Source organism: Lepidochelys olivacea, assembly GCF_965140295.1.
Source record: "Lepidochelys olivacea isolate rLepOli2 genome assembly, chromosome: 5".
Lineage (NCBI taxonomy): Eukaryota > Metazoa > Chordata > Testudines > Cheloniidae > Lepidochelys > Lepidochelys olivacea.
The window spans coordinates 115,154,518-115,171,353 of record NC_140415.1 but is presented as its reverse complement, the minus strand read 5'-3'; the positions used below and the strand labels follow the sequence as shown (position 1 = coordinate 115,171,353).

Here is a 16,836-nt window from a genome sequence, read left to right as displayed (position 1 = left end):
CCATCCCAACATTTCCATTGTCTCTCTAAAACGCCTTTAAATCAGGGATTATTAATTGTGTTTTCTTCCAATGTTCATCAGAAGTAGTCTTAGAATAACTGTTAAACTTGTTTTTAGTACTGGAAAAGTAACCAAAAGAGTACATGCTGTTTTTTAAAAGTGCATCCCGTACTATTTTGGTGCTCAGTTGTAAACTGTTAACAATATTATCAATGTTAGTGTTTAGTAACTGGTTAAAATGTGTTGATGATATAATAATTCCTGTACTTGAAAGGCGGATTGCTTCTATGTGTAGTAAAATTAAGTTTTTTTTCTGTGGTTTAATTTGCTGCTTTCTAGAAGTACTCTTAGTAAAAACCTTATTTGCTTTTACATTTCTAAACATCTTACTGCATAACTATTAAAAATTCCTTTTTGTAGAGGCATTATTGGAAGCCTGGAAATAACCTCTTGTGCATAATGACACGTCTTTAAATTCTTGGCTGGAATCTCTAATAGATCATGCTATATGAATTCTGACCGTTCTTATTTTCTTTCTTTTTAGCAGGTAATTGCTGCCATGGAAACACAACTGTCTAATGGACCAACTTGCAATAACACAGCCAATGGTCCAACCACCATAAACAACAACTGCTCATCGCCAGTTGACACTGGGAACACAGAGGACAGCAAGACCAATTTAATAGTCAACTACCTTCCTCAAAACATGACACAAGAAGAGCTGAAGAGTCTGTTTGGAAGCATTGGGGAGATAGAGTCCTGCAAGCTTGTAAGAGACAAAATAACAGGTACGTTGGAACTGTAATTTTTGCATATGCACATACACGCAATATGCTCTCTAAACCAGCATTTTGCATAACATTCAGCTGTTGTCCATTATGGGATTCAGATGGAAGAAGCAGATACGTATATTGCTAGGTTGAAGATATTAGCTGTGCTGTATTCTCACTTATGAAGATTTTAAATGCTTTCTATTTGCATTTCATCCAAGTTGGTAGATGAGCAATATAAATGCTAACGGGGCCTTTGAATGCTTTCTGAGATAGACATTAAAGGCTTTTGGAAAGGATATTGAGATGTGAAAAGAATAAATAACTGCACATCCCTGACTTGTGGGGTATTTTTGATTAACTTCGTTGGAATTTTGGTTTGCACTAAGCCCGGCAGCTGGAACAGCACAACTTAGCTCTCCCTCTCCCCCCTGCCCAATAAGATAAACTAAATCTGAAGCTGCTTATTTTTCAGTGGGGAAAAGAGTGGGTGGGATCCTTGTTCAGCCATACTCGCTACAGTCTCTTGGGTGGAAAATAAAACTTGGAAGCCGCATGAGAAATATTGCCTTGATACATGCTATCTGTCTGTTCTGGCTGAGAGATGTTACAAATAGTGTGAACTGAAGGCTGAGAGGAGCATTTTTCATTTAACTTTTTGTTTAGCATAGGTTGAACAGTTCTGTTGCACAGGTCACCCATATCCAGGATGAAGACATTAAAAGCCATACACCTGGTTATTAACTTTCCAAGTATTTTTAAGCCAGTGGTTTTCAAACCTTGTGTATTGGTGACCCCTTTCACACAGCAAGCCTGAGTGTGGCCCCCCCCTGTAAATTAAAAATGGGGGCGGGGTATTTAATTTAATGTAATGGGGACTCAGGGCTGTCAGCTCCCTGGAGCTGAGCTCATGACCCCCCATATAATCATCTTGTGACCCCTTGAGGGGTCATGGCCCACCAGTTTGAGAACCCCTGTTTTAAGCGGACCATTGGGTGGATATGTGCGCCTATATTTAAGTAACAAAACAAAGCTGTATTGCAAAGTTTGTTTGCTCTCATCCCATTCTCTTTGACAGCTGTCAAAATGTATGCAAAATTAGAAGTATTTTAGACTGCATTGAACCAGTTAATGGCTGTAGGAAAGCTTTAGCTAGAGTTAACGTTTTTAGATGAAGTTCCTTATGTGTATAAAACTAACTTTCTGGTTCTCAAGGAATTGCCTATTTGTTTGCATAAAGATTTTTGAGTATTCCACATCCAGCTTTTTAAAGTGATTGCCGGCTAAATCATTTTTTCCCAGTTACATATTTCTAGTACACTTACAGATGGGGCTCTTGATGTCTTGGATGTTTTGTGTTTTTTTTAAAGAGAACTCTCCGTAAGGTCCCAACCTCCATTTGCTGACATTGATTTGAGAGGGGAGGCTTCTCTAATGTAACCAGTAAAGCTGGCAGAAATTTTTCAAATCAAGACTCTTCTTTTTGGCCCAAATTCAAATTTTTGGCAAACTTTCTCAGTGTTTTTTTTTTTTAAACCAGCTCTAATAATTAAGAACTCACAGAGCAGCATTTTGGAGTAGAAAGGCAGAGGTCCCAGTTTAGAGAGCCCAGTTTTATTCTGAAAGTTAGCTTTAGGGACATGAGTACCTAGCTGTGGCTGAAGTAGGATGAAGTAGTGATGGGGATGTCAGGCTGAGGCCTAGAGGATAAACATATGGGAAAGGAATCCACACAACTTCGCTGAGAGTTGGCCAGGCGCCATTTGCACTGATTGCGTTCTCTCCTTCCTGACTATGCTGTTCCAATGGCATGGATCTCTGCAGGCGTTCGACCCAACAGCAGCCGTGCTCCAGCTGCTGCTGGAGTGGGGAACTGGTGGTTCCTGGCAGCCAGCCAGGAGCTGTTGTGGGAAAAGTGGGTTCTCCCAGCATCACACTGTACCTGTGCGTCTGCCTATAGCACCATCCCTACTGCAGCTGGGCTTGCCTTCCTCCAGCCTAGTTCTGACTGACTATAACAGACCCCATGTGAGCTGTATGACTAATCTGCATAATGGACCCAATTCCATGACAACGTTAATTTATTCTAGTGCTGTGAAATACCATCCTGCAATTCCTTTCCTTCCTCCCCACATACATGCCGCTAAGACTACAGTTCAAAATACTAATCAGATTTTTTAAAAAACGTCTCCTCAAAAAGAGGACTGTTCTTTCTCCGCTTTGTGCTCCCGGCAGCTTTGCTCCATTTCCCCGGTGTTGGATCCTACAGAGTTTCCCAGGTGGTCTGACTTTCCCCTCCCTCCTTCATGTGTTCCAGGGAAAGGGGAGCTTCAGCCGCTCATCACTTTTGGGCAGCTGTTGCTGCTGCTTTTCTCGAGTCGGCCTGGTTGGCCAGCCTATTCTAGCTCCCTTACTCCTCCCTGGCTGCAAGCTGGAGTCTAACATTCAGGTCCTTGACCTCCTGTTGCCTAGCTCCATGGAGAAGTTAAGGAAATGTGCACTGGAAGTCAATTAACTTCTCTTTTACTGGGAATCCCTGAGGATAGAAACTGGCCATCAACAATTTGAGTCTTGAAATTAGGTAAGGTTTATAATCAGAGGAATGAAGTTCTAGAACAGCCTTCCAAGGGGAGCAGAGTGGGCAAAAAACTTTGTGTCTTCAAGACTGAACTCAATAAGTTTATGGAGGAGCTAGTATAATGAGACCGACTACTTGCCATTGTAGCCAATCTATGACTGCTAGCAGTAAATATCTCCAAGGGCAGGTCATGAGACATTAAATGGGGAGAGCTCTGAGTTACTACAGAGAATTCTTTCCCAGTGTCTGGCTGGTTGGCCTAACATACTCAGGATCTAACTGATACCAGTATTTGGGGTCAGAAAAGAATGTCCCAGATTAGATTGGCAGATTACCCCCCACCCACACACACACAGGGTGAGGTTTGCCTTCCTCAGCAGCATGAGCATGGATCACTTGCAGGTTTAAACTAGTCGGTGGATTCTCTGTAACTTGAAGTCTAAGTCATGATTTGAGGACTTCAGTAACTCACCCAGAGGTTATGGGTCTGTCACAGGAGTGGGTGGGTGAAGTTCTGTAGCCTGCAATGTGCAGGAGGTCAGACTACATTATCATGATGGTACCTTCTGACCGTAAAGTCTAAGTCCGTGACAAGATGTGGCAGCAGTAAGGTCTGGGCAAGAAAATAGTAAATGTCATTTTGCTGCAGCAGGATGCTGACAAACTCCATGTCAGAAATACTGAGTTTTGTGATATATTGGAAAAATGCCAAATTTCTACAGCTACAGAATGGCTGAGTCCATGGAGCACTGAAACATGAATGGGGCTATTAACATCTTAGTTACTTCAGGCTCTGTGCAGAGATAACAGGCATGGATTGCTGCATGCTCATTTGAGTTCAGTGCTATCTCCACCGAAGTTCCCTCTAAGTTGCGTGGCTGTGCAGCTGCCTATTAAGACCTGCTTAGGGCTGCAGCGGGGAGAGATGCCTCTCCCCCTAGCACAGACTTGCCATGACCAGGGGAGAGGCACCTCTTCCCTGGCCCCGAGCTGCTCGGGGGAGTCCTCTCTCTGTACCGCAGCCCCCTCCCACACTCCGAACCCCTTGGCCCTACCCCCACCACGTGAATTTTGTTATATGCACCAATATGAAGGTTATGTGTCACACATGGACATAAAAAATTAGAGGGAACGCTGATCTCCACTGGTATATGGACTAGAAACAATGTTTTTAAATTTTGCAGCCATAGAATTGCATAAATCCCCAATTTATAAGCTACTGTTCCTGCATAGGCACGGGAACTTCACTCCCGTGTAAACTAGGCAGGCTGGGCTGGGTGGTGGGATGGACCTCTTATTCAAATAAGTAGGCAGAGTCCCCAGTTAGGAATCCTGACTGTCCCTCACTGCTGCGCTAATGATTCTTGCTTGGGATGTCCTGAGAGAATTGACAGCAGCCATATACCAGATGTACCCAAGTAGTGAAAGGGAGGGGCTGTGTAAAGTGGGGAATTCAATCTCTTTTTTTAAGAAGAGAATGAATGCTCCAAGGGGAGATAATCTTGATGAATCTTGTTTGCAGTACACAGTCTTGGTCTTGGTAGGTTTACTGGTGAAAACCACACTTTTTGCACATAAGCCATTTGGACCTAAAATAAAAATGAAATGTATTTTCACTCAAACAGCCTTCCATTTGAGGTACAGTATTTATTGCAGTCCTGTTGTACTCTTCTTCTTGGCAAGTAAATACCTCCACCCGTTTCCCACAGACCCCCGCTTTTTTCATCTGTGCTATATGCTAGCTTCATATGTATTCTGTGAGCTTTCCATGTATTCCCACCATAGGTAGTTAAAATATTAAACAAGGTATTTGTTACAAGAAATACATTAATTAGGGTGAAAGGCTTTTAATGTTTTGGTGGGCTCACTTCTTGCTAAACTCTGCCAAAGTTAAACACTAAATTCATTGGGGTCATACAGCTGGAATTTCAGGGGAAAATTTGAGACTTTAGTGCCTTAAAAGTAGGCAGGTCCTCGAGGCACAAAGGCTTAAACTTTACTACAAGCTATGACTGAACGAGATTAGGCCCTGTGTATGTCCCAAACCAACTGGTCACCATCAAATTGTGTGGGTCACAAAGTCCAGATGAGTCCACAGTTTGGAAACCCTTAGAATACCAATGGAAGCACAAAGGGGTGAGGCTAGACTTAGGGCTTGTCTACAGGAGGAAGGATTTTGGGGGAGCAAGAGAAAAGGAGTGCAAGTAGGGAGGGAATATAAGCTTAAAATCTGCATAAGCGGTATCTTTTCGGATGTGTTTTTTTCCTTGCCCCTTCCTGCTAAATCTTGCATCCACATATATTCACCATAATGTCTCCATGTAGACTTCATTGTTGTTACTCTGCTTTAGTGGGTGCTGTTTAACTGGCACTTTAGTAAAACAAAAGGCCACAGAGCTACAGGAACTAGCATTTTACATCTTTCTAGTGCTGAAAGAGCGCTTGTTTGTTGGACACTTAATGAATGATCTATTTCTGCTCTGTGCATCTTGTTAAAACTGTGGTGCTATAATAGTTTCTTTTAAGAATTTGAAATTTCTTTTTTAGTGGCGATCTTGTGTGCAAAGTACCGGGCAGTAGCGAATGTCCGTATTGGCATGTTAGGAATCTGTTTTTAGTGATTGTCCATGTGTGTCCCCTTTGTGAGCATCAGATAGGAATCTCTTTGAATAGCACTGTCCATTGGACCAGTGCCAGTTCCCTTCATACCCTCTGATGTTCTGTAGCTAAGGGCGCAGAGTGGCTGCAACTGTATTTCAGTTCCTTTTTACCGCCAACTGCAGTATACGGTGGTTGCCTTGCTTATTTGTTGTATTTGGGGTTCTAGTTACATTGTCCAGTTAGATTTTGCTTTTTAGGTCCTTTGGCCCCCCCAAAAAGTAGGAAGAACCCCTAAAGTCTGGGAAGTGTCCTGCCTCTTGACACCTCTTACATGGAATTGTTGGAGTCTCCAGGATACAAATCCTATCCATTCTTCAAGGCGGCCATTCCCATCAATGACACACTCAAAATGCCGCCTCTTAGCCTTGGTAAGCGCACATACCACACGCGTGCTCTATAAAAAAGGCCCCCAAAAGTGCCTGAAGCTCTTAGAGAATGGTGAGGGCGTCTTTGGTTCCTGGATGGAAGAAAACTGCCATCTGAAGCAGACCATTTCAGAGAGTGCTCTGGTGAGCTGGTGATTCACCGTGTGCTGCTGGACTCCTTCAGTGTTGAGTTCAGAGTCAGTGGAGGGATATCCTCCCCTCTTCAGCCCACTCCTGTGGGGAAAGAGGAAGGAAAGAAGGATCCCTGATCTCAAGGTGACTAGCAACATAAATGGCTCACTGGTACAGTGGAGATCAAAGCTAGGAGGCAGTTTTAGGCCCAAAACAGATCCCACTGACTTCTCTGCCCTGAAAGGTTTCCAGACAACCTCAGTGCTGTTCAAAGAAGCTTTTCTCCTCACCCATGCTGCTATGCTGTCCTCAAGCCACTCAGCTCTGTAAAACCCTGTACTGGCCCACTCGGTGCAGAAATGCCTGCCATGGTGCCATGGATGTCACAGCTCTCTGCCCTGGCATTCAGCAATGAAAGACGCTGGTACGTAGACTTTCAGCACTGACATCAGAGCCCCACTCACCAACCACTGTGGTACCAATCATGCTTCCGGTTGTGGAAGAAACAACTTCAGAATTGACGCTCTCAGTACCCATGAGGTTCATAGTACAGGGAATTGAATGGTGGTAAACCAGTCAGTTGCTGTTAATCCGTTAGCTCCAGAACCATCCACATCGTATACCTCACTATTGATACAAGATATTCCGGGACTGTCTAGAACTCCTGAAAGAATGGCTCCACCTATGGAAGAGATGCTTTCTCCTCCTCCCTCAAGACTGAGGAGATTTTTCCAATGTATTTGCCACATTCGCTATCCTACAAACTGAGCTACTTGCCTAGGTAGTCCAGGGCACACCCCTATAAGAATATCGGGCCACTTGACAGTAACACCCTCTGGGGTACTCCCCATGGCCTGCAGCACTTTATCCATATCCAGTATAGTCTTGGTTGTTTTGGGCCCCATGTAGAATACATCCCAACAGAAGGGCTGCATCTTATGGTCTGCCTCAAGACCTAGGTCTCCTTCCCTTCATAGATCTCAGGAAGGTCAATTAGTTCATCATTCATACCTCCAAAACTAAGATGTTGACCAGGATAATGTGCAAGAAGCTGAGAACCAACCTATTTCTATGGTGACTTCATCTTTGCCAGATGAAGCAACTACCCAGCTGTTCCAACCCAGCCTGATTACTGCATCTTTGAGAAACTCTTATGGCAGGTGGTGGATACCCTGGAAATTCTCCTGCACACTCTGCTGGAAATGCTCTGACCCCGGTGGATTGTTGATACCAATAAATGAAGGTTTGTTAGGTCCCGAGCTGGTTCTTGGCAAACCCCAGCCTCAGTGGCACCCACATCAGACCGATAATCGCTCTTCCAAGAGGTTTTAGTGTTTTTACAGTCATCCACTGTGTGTATCGGGGTGACTGTGAGGCACAAGAGGCCTAAGCAACAGGGACTGCCCAAGCCAACACCATGGGACAAAGGCCTGAAAAAGCTTGACTTCTCTGGATGAAAGTCCCATTCCATAGCCAGTTTACAAATGTGCATATTGAATTATCAAAGTAGAACTGCCAGGCTAAATATGACTTCCTGAACGGGGATTTAGTGTCAGTTCGTTGATAGTCTGCCATAGGAGCATAGGGAGAAGCTCAGCGGTAGAGAGGCAAATAGTGGCATGTGTGTCCGTAGACATTGCCCTCAATATTTTGGGCATGGCAGGGATTTGCATTTCCTCCTTTCCACCACACACCCCAGTTTGGGAACCATCTTATGAGAAGGCTTGTACCCTTTTAATGACTGAAAAGCGGGTCCTGGAGATACTGGATAAAGGGTACTCCATCCAGTTCAAGCCTCTTCTTGATGAGGAGCAGGTTGTGGACTCCTCAAGAGCTCTGAGATAGGAAGAGTTCTGTAGCTCAGAGCTGGGGATTCTACTCATTTCCTAATCCCAAAGAAGAAAGCAGATTGGCATTGCATTCTGAATCTTCAACTCAACAAATATAGCTGTTTTAAGTATGGTGACTCTAGCATCTGTAATTCCTACCTTGGAGCCTCAAGATTGGTTCCTGGTTCTCCTACTTACAAGATGCCCATTTGCACGTCACAGTTCAACTGGCCCACAGGAAATCCGCCATTTTCCTGGTGGCAAAGTCTCATCAGTCCAAAGTGGTTCCCTTGAGACTCTCCATGGCTCTGGGGATAGTCAAGTGGCTGTGGCGATTGATCTAAGGAGACAAGCAAACCATATTTTCCCACAGCTCAATGTTTGCCACTCTGGAGGTCAGAATCAACAAAGAGAAATCCACTCTTGCCCTACTTCAAGCATAGAATTAATGGGGGGAGAGGGAAGAGTATTGGCCTATACAATAGTAAAGGCGTACCTACCGCTGTACAGGTACCTCTCCATTCTGAGTGTCTCAGACCTGGCCAAAGACCTCAGTAAGGATGTGTGTCAGCTCATGGGACACATGACCTCCAGCAGTGTAAAAATTGTGGCCTCTTTAAGCTATAAAGGTGCAATTGGTGAAAAACCTAACTTTTCCATAGCAATTTATGCATGAGAATCATGGGAAGTTAATGCTGCTGAGAGGAAGACAATTGAAACTTTTGCAATATGATGACTGTTGCATATCTCCTTTACAGAGGAAAAAAGATGAATGCCGGTGTTAGGATCTGCTTCTCCAATAATATTTCTGATGTCAGAAATCAACAGATGTAGATTTAATGTACTTTGGTCACATTTGGCATAGAGATGGAAATAACATTGAGAAAGTTACAGAAGGAATGGTGGAGGGTCACTGGGGCAGGGGACAACCAGCCAGGAAATGGATGAATGGTATGCAGCAGATCACTGGAAAGTCAGCTGTTGAGTGCTCCAAGTTAGTGATGGATTATGAAGGTTTCTGAAAATTTTGCTAAGATGGCTCTGATTATTCAGACATGAATAAATGGATTTACTTAGAAATTCTTGCTTAAAGCTATTGCTGAATGCTACTTGAATCAAGCATTCAGCTTGCTAGTCATCTTTCCTAACCCTCATACTAATCAAGGGGAAGATAAACTCCATACTTTGAATGTGTCAGGACTCTTACCATTTGGACAGACTGAGACCATTCAGGAATTCTGCTAGACTATATATTTCTGGGTTTTGCCAAACGGAATAAAATGTCATCCTGTAGCCACACACAATGGGTTTCAGACTGCATTAGAACTGGGTATCTGATAGATTGCTTGGACCCACCTCTGCTGGAATAGACGCTGCATAGCTTAATCAGCTTCTGCAGCTTTGCTAAGGGACACTTCACTTTTGGAGATTTGCAGAGCAGCTATCTGGAGTTTCACACCTTCACCCAGTGCTCCTCCTTCATAGAGGTCTCCAGATTAAATGCCAGCTCTGATGGAATTGGCTTACAGCAGTTTTCAATAGACTCCAACCACAGACCTCCAGGGCTTGGGATCACTGTATGCAAGTCACCAGAAATGGTGTACATATGGAAAACACACACAGTTTGGATGAGCTATTACCAGCAGGAGAGTGAGTTTCTGTGTGTATGGGGGTGGGGGGATGTGAGAACCTGGATTTATGCAGGAAATAGCCCAGCTTGATTGTCATGCACATTGTGTAAAGAGTTGTCACTTTGGATGGGCTATCACCAGCAGGAGAGTGAATTTGTGTGGGGGGGTGGAGGGTGAGAAAACCTGGATTTGTGCTGGAAATCACTTTAGATAAGCTATTACCAGCAGGACAGTGGGGTGGGAATAGGTATTGTTTCATATTCTCTGTGTATATATAAAGCCTGCTGCAGTTTCCACGATATGCATCTGAGGAAGTGAGCTGTAGCTCACGAAAGCTTATGCTCTAATAAATTGGTTAGTCTCTAAGGTGCCACAAGTCCTCCTTTTCTAGTTACTGTAGGGTAATCAATTTTCCCCATTATGTACATGGAGCATTTTTAACCTTAATAGTACTAGTGCTCCACTACTACATAACCTAGAGAGGTTTAAATTCAACATTTTATTTTAAAATAAAGTTTATTCTTTGTAATCACATTAAGTGATATGAAGCCAAGAATTGAACTCAGCATTAAATCTAAGGGTTTATCTCCAATACGTTGTTCGGGGCTTGTACTTGTACAGGGGTGGAAGAAGGAAAAATTCTATACTGGCTGTCAATGCATTCTGTATCTAACCCTGGCATGAATGGCACAAAAATATTGAATTTTCAATATTTGATCTGTGGTCTCACATACGAGTTTGACTGTCTATTTTTGTAGATTTCTCTTCTGAACCTGATTTCCCACCTGTAAAAGCACATCAAAATGTTGAGGCCCTTTACTAGGGCTCCTAGGTGCTATGATAATACAACTTTATAAAAATAAATAGCTTTCTAATGGAGTTTGTCCGAGAGGAATAAGCACATGGCCAATATTTCAACTCGGCACATAGAAAGTTTTGAGACTCCCTGTCCTTAGGAGCCCCTATGTTTTTGTGCATTTTATTAAATACTGTTGGCCTCACTGGATCTTGTATTTAACGCATTTCAAAATACTGGAGCAGATTCAGCAAACTGGTTCAGCCAGCTACGGCTGTTGCACTATAGGGGAGATTGTCCTTTCTACAGAGCAGCACAAATTTATTCTCCCCCCATCTGGATAATTGCTTGTTCTTGGTTTTTTTGTCTCTCATTTGATGCTTCTTGAGATGTCAAAGCAGAGATAATGTACTACTACTGATTGTGATTTTTCTTGTAACAATAATGGCAGCAGTTGAACTGGGAAAAATAAACATTGCAAATCTGTGGTAAGGGGAATAAAATGGAAACCACTGTAGTTGTAAACATGTAATATATAAAATACAGCATGCTTATTGGGAGGAACGGTTAGAAACCAGTATGCCAAGCTTGTTGGCGCCACCCCTGTGTTCACGTTTGGTTCACGAATCAGCTTGGCAAGAAAAATCCCCTCTTGCGTATCCTCTTTGCAACTATAGCACATGCTTGTCTAAGAATAAAAAGGATCGTGGTTGTTAGATGAGTGCGGACTTGAATTTCTGTTTGCATCTGAGATGCCATAGTTATTTTGCTATATTCTAGGAGGAAATAATTGCATCCTCTGAAATGCCCCATTGCAGTTCTTCTGGAAGACACTTTCTGCATGTAATTAGCTGTATATTTTCCTTTTGTGTGTGTGGGGGGGAGAGAGAACTTCACATTTGTAATTCCAACTGCATGACCTGTCTGGGAATCCAGTCCCACACCTGGAGAAACACTGACATGAGATTATTGTGTAGTAGAATCTGTGTGACTTCATTTTTTTTTCCTTTTGGACTCCATTGCTGCTCATCACACACATTCCCAAGATAATCCCATTAGCTTTATTTGTAAGAAACCCAAAGATGACTTTGGAGAAAGTACTCTCAAACTGAATTCTACCAACCCCCTGAAACACAGGGGAGGCGTAGTGCTTCCATCATTTCCTCACAAAATAGCGGTGTGCAAATCACTGCCTGCTTCAACAAACAAGATGTATATTGGCACCTGGTCAAGAAGCAAGTCAGTCTTCCCTTACTCTTGGCAGAACACCTTCAGCATCTGTGAGCCAGCTACCTGGAATGAGTGTAGAATGTATTGGTTCATAGCCTGAAATGTCAGCTGCCGTCAAGCAGGGTCATTGTGCCCTCAGTGTATTCAGATATCTAGCCTGAAAATAGTGGTGCACAGTAGTACAAGAGCTTAGTTGAAGTCAGCACACATTCCCAAATGATACCAGCAGTATAGGGAGCCGTACGAATACCTTTATGCTATTAGCTACAGAGAACTTATGTTTCTTCTAATTTTTCTAAACTTGAAGAATGACAACGAATAAACATAATTCAGGCAATTCTTATTGCTCAGAAGTGACTGCGTGGACTTGTTTTGCTGACTTAATGCATTTGGGACAACCTCATTCTCTGCTCGTGTACCAAACCTCAGTCAGCGATCCCTTCTGCATTCTGACCTAGAAACACAAGCCCATAACTAGTGGTTTGAGAAGCCAGTGTTTTTAGAGGTACTGTTTTTATCCAGTAAAAAAACTTGACACTTGTTTGTCATTTTATTCCTGGTGTCATAAGAGGGGCATACACAAATGTTTTACTGTCTTAACAGGAAAGGTGAGACAAAACAGTTGTGGTCGGCTGCTAGTTTTGTTCCACCTTATATTGTCGGTCTTATGTAGAGCCCTGGGTTATTTGTAAGACTCTTGTCGCCCTCTTTCTAAACCATCCGCCATATGCACTCCTTGCTGTTCTTCTGGATGCTGTCTCGTTTGCAGTCTCCACATAGACAGTTTCCTCCCTCCTCCTAAATTGTTCAAACGTGTGCTCGCTCTTCCTTTCTGTGTCTATTGAGAGCTGCTGTAGTTTCTTCTAAAAGGGAGAGTGAGACAACAGCCTTCTCTTGCAATTCTTCCTTCACTCTTGTCTTTCATAGGGAAGAGGTGATCCCTACACAAAATGTCTTGAAGATTGTCCTGCCTAGCAACTTTTTAGTCTTTTTTTTTTTTTTTTTTTCTTGAAGTCCAGGAGTCAACATGATTGACAGGCTGTGCAATTATCTGTTGTCCAGTTGTTGATGGTGCCTAGCTACTAGGGCTCCAGAAACGCATGTGGTAGGTTGTAACCATGTATGACTTGGGGCTGGAAAGAAAACTAGTGCGTTTGTTTGAATCAGAAATTGTTGTTTCTCTTCAAAAGCTCTAATCAGCTTTGTAAAACTGCAAGAGCTCAGCCCAAACATCCATCCTCATGGATGGAAGCATGAACTGCAGTCTCTTTGGCTCTATTTTTTTACTTCCCAATAGAATATAGAGATGACCTCTTCACCTCAAACCCTCCCACCCCAGCTTTAGTTTGGGTTTTCAGTACAGAGAGCTGAATTTCATGCCTCTCTGAGGATGAGAGAGGTTCCCATGTTGGGGCTACCAGGTATTACTAGAATACTGAATAGCAGCACTGGTAATCTTCGAGCCCTCCACTTAGGCTATAGCCAGATAGGTGCCCCTCACAGAGTCTCCATATCCAAATAGCAGAATGGATCAAGGATCACGATAAAAGGACTAGCCTTTCTGAAGGATCTGTAGGCTTGCTTCAGTAAAAGTAAAGCAACTTCCAAGATGTGTTCACAGGAAGTTCCTAAAGTCAATGACTGGAGGTTGCGGTTTCAACCTTTTTACGCAATCTTAGTGTCCTGAATCTTGGTTATACTATGAGCCAAAGAAGTGAGATTCCTCATGCTCTATATTTGTTGGTAGGCTTTGGAAATCTATACCTGTTTCCTAATCAGCGTGACTGACTGGATTGTGCGGCCTTGAATTGGAGACCTACTGAGATGACAGTTCTGGGAAGATTTTAGTTTCTCTTTTCCCATCTTACGATTCTGGGCATTTTTTTCCTCCGTTCTTGTGGGGGAGTTGTCTAGAAACGAGAGGTCTGGGTCAGTAGGAAATTATTCCTTTCATAGCTAACGATTTTTATTTAATCAGTTCAGACATCTCTCCCATACTCTTGATTCACTCAAATGGTGGTGGAGTTTGGGCTTGGGAGAGGATTAAGAAAATGTTTATTTAAAACAAAAGCAAGGAAGCATTAAAAACAGAAAAGAGAACTGGGGTGCTAGTGGGTATAATATGCGGCAGCAAAGACTTGGCAAAAGTAGACCTGTGAATTAGAATAACTTATTGGTGGCTACCTACTGAGAATGTGTGGCAGAATCCCCCAGTGGCCTATGACTGTTCCATCAGTACAGATAGGTTACATTCTTTTATACAGAAACAAGTGCCTAAATTGGTACTGTACCTAGACGCAAAGTTGTTGTAAAGGGTGTCTTGAGACAGTTTAACGCTTTCTGCATGCCATAGTGGTTTTAATCAAGTTCCTACTCTTCTAGATGTTGGTATGATTTTTTTTATCCAAGGTTAAACTGCACAGCAGCATTTCAAACTAAAAAAAAGTTAATCACCACATCTTGTTGTTCTCGTACTTCACACCTCCCGCTGAAAGAGTGATCTGATGTATTGGATTTAGTTTGTGGCAAGCTAGGGTGTAAATCTCCCCCACATTAGCCTGCCACACACTGAGTGTCCTTGTGGATCCTGCCACTGTGCACTAACGAGCACACTTAGGAACGGTTAGCACACAGCAGCAGGGTCCACAGGGATGCTTAGTGCACATCAGGCTAATGAGGGGGAGATTTATACCCCAGCTTGGCACAAACTAAATGTTTGTTGATAAGTGCTTAGTCTTACGATGGCCAATATCCTGTACTACTATTTCTGGGCCTGCTGTGGGTAGAACACTTGAAGATGATAAAAGGTACATTTTAGATTTCCAGAGCTCTCCATGAAACACTACAACCCAAAAGGAAACCACCTATATAGAATCTTGTACTGTGATTGTGATTTCATCACTACTGTATTTCTTACACTGGAAATGGTTTCTTTAGTTTGGTTTTTGTTTGGTTTTTTTAAAGATACCAGATAAAAAAGGGAAGTTTCAGAGTATAATGTCCTGGAGAAAAGCCAGTTTGCATTTCTTCTAGCATTCCTCCATAGTACCAATGCAAAATACATTGACTCTTTGGGGAAATACTAACTCTTCCAGAGTTCAGGGTTTAAGCAAAAGAAATACATTTTAAGCATATTGTCAAATGGCCTCAGTAACTTACGGGGACTGCATGGAAGAGGCTCCAGTCTAAAGATTGTCAACCTGCTTCTGGCAGTACTGGCAGTTTCAAGGGATTCCAGCATTGTTCTCTCCTCTGTAAACCCCTCTTCTCCCACCCACTGCCATACATGTCAAAAGTCCCTGTCATTTGGACAAATTAATCTCTTATCTGACACATTAGTCTGAGGAGTTCTCATTGCTAGTGTCTTGGGCAAAGAGATTCTATTGCAGTGTGTAGCTAGTGATTATGGCTTGTCCTTCTGTGTAAGTATTAACTCTGTAGCTTATTTTTTTTTAAAGGAGAAAAGTAATCGAAGATCAGATTTGCATAGGCTATTGCTGGTCTGTCAAGATAGTCATGCTGTCAGATTAAGCTCCAAGGTAATGCAGTTTTAATAGATGAGGTTTCTGTTTCAATAAAGTCTACCTAGGGTTGGTTAGCAGTAAGATTGGTTGCAATCTTATTGACCTGTATATCTTTCAGATGTTTATCCCTGAGACCTAATAATGTGGGTTTTATTAGTAATAGCCCATGTCCGTAAAGGTGAGTACATTTCCAAGCAGAGATACTTGCTAGAAGTCTAATGAAATAGGATCTTACACAGCTAAAAGCTAACAAGTTTGCTATTAGTGTAGTTATATTAAACAGCTGACAAACCTTGTTCTGTAGGCAAAAAATTAGTGCAAAGGGTTTCTGGTTTTGTGTCCATGTCCAGCTATGTTCAGCCAAAACATCTTGAGGTTCTTTTGCAATGCCTTAAATTTGTATTTGTAAAAATGTTGCTAGTTATCCAATTACTATCTGGTTTTCCTTTTTTGTTAAATTTGTAAAATACAGAACAAGTCTTTAACAGATGGTTCTTCGTATCATGTGGGAATGTCTCAAGGATGAAAGCATTGCTGGTGTGCACATAACTCTTCCCATATTATTTGAGGGGGGAGAGAACCTGATTTAAATATACAATATGGGTCCTGGGCTCATTAAGTTCCAAATTAAATTAAAATCGGCCTGTCAGATGACTTAAAATATCTCCAATTATAGAGACATTTAAACTTTCAGACTTAATGTTGGTCTCTGTTAACCTCAGTCCTTGTATGCTGTCAACCACTACAGGACTTGATGATTTAATGTGGACTACTCTACATTTCTAATGTTCATCACTTTTGGATATTCTTAAACTACAGAGCTTTTGGAATGTAATATGAAAATTCATCTTGTGTTGTAATGATCTTGAAATCCTCTCCTATAATTACACTTGTCACAAAAGTTGCCTCTCTAAAGTTGTTGTCATTTTATTTTTTCACAGGAGATGCACATTTTGCTCTGGATTTGGCTAGAAACCGTGTGGCTCTAATTTGAAATGTGTATATAAAAATGGCATAGCTTTATTCAGTGCATCTACTACTTTTATGTATTCTGTGTACGTATCTGGCTTAAATGTTTTTCACTATTTGCACTGCATAGCTAACGCGGCTGAGTGAGCTAGATTTTATTCCTCCTTGTACATTAACAACTGTCTTAGGTGTCAGCAAGAACCTAATTTTAATTTGGCTGTGGGGTTATACAGCTTAACTTTGCTCATACCCCAAATAGTTATGCATCTAGTGGACATAACTTGCTAACATTAATTATAGCACCATAACAAAAGCAGTGAGGGCTAGAACAAAATATCTTAGGTGAAAAGC

General features: G+C 42.3%; 1 protein-coding gene across 13 annotated transcripts in view; it reads left to right on the top strand.

The window, feature by feature from the left end:
* The window catches only part of ELAVL2 (ELAV like RNA binding protein 2), a 170,390-nt gene that overhangs the window by 103,782 nt on the left and 49,772 nt on the right, over window positions 1–16,836 (top strand). For 11 of the 13 annotated variants that reach the window (XM_084628901.1, XM_084628891.1, XM_084628900.1 and 8 more), the window contains one exon: window positions 545–788. In XM_084628901.1, the coding sequence (XP_084485027.1) occupies window positions 560–788 (229 nt within the window). In that variant the 5' untranslated portion in view covers window positions 545–559. The remainder of the gene's footprint in view (window positions 1–544; window positions 789–16,836) is intronic. The other 2 variants (XM_084628897.1, XM_084628895.1) reach the window with 1 other exon arrangement.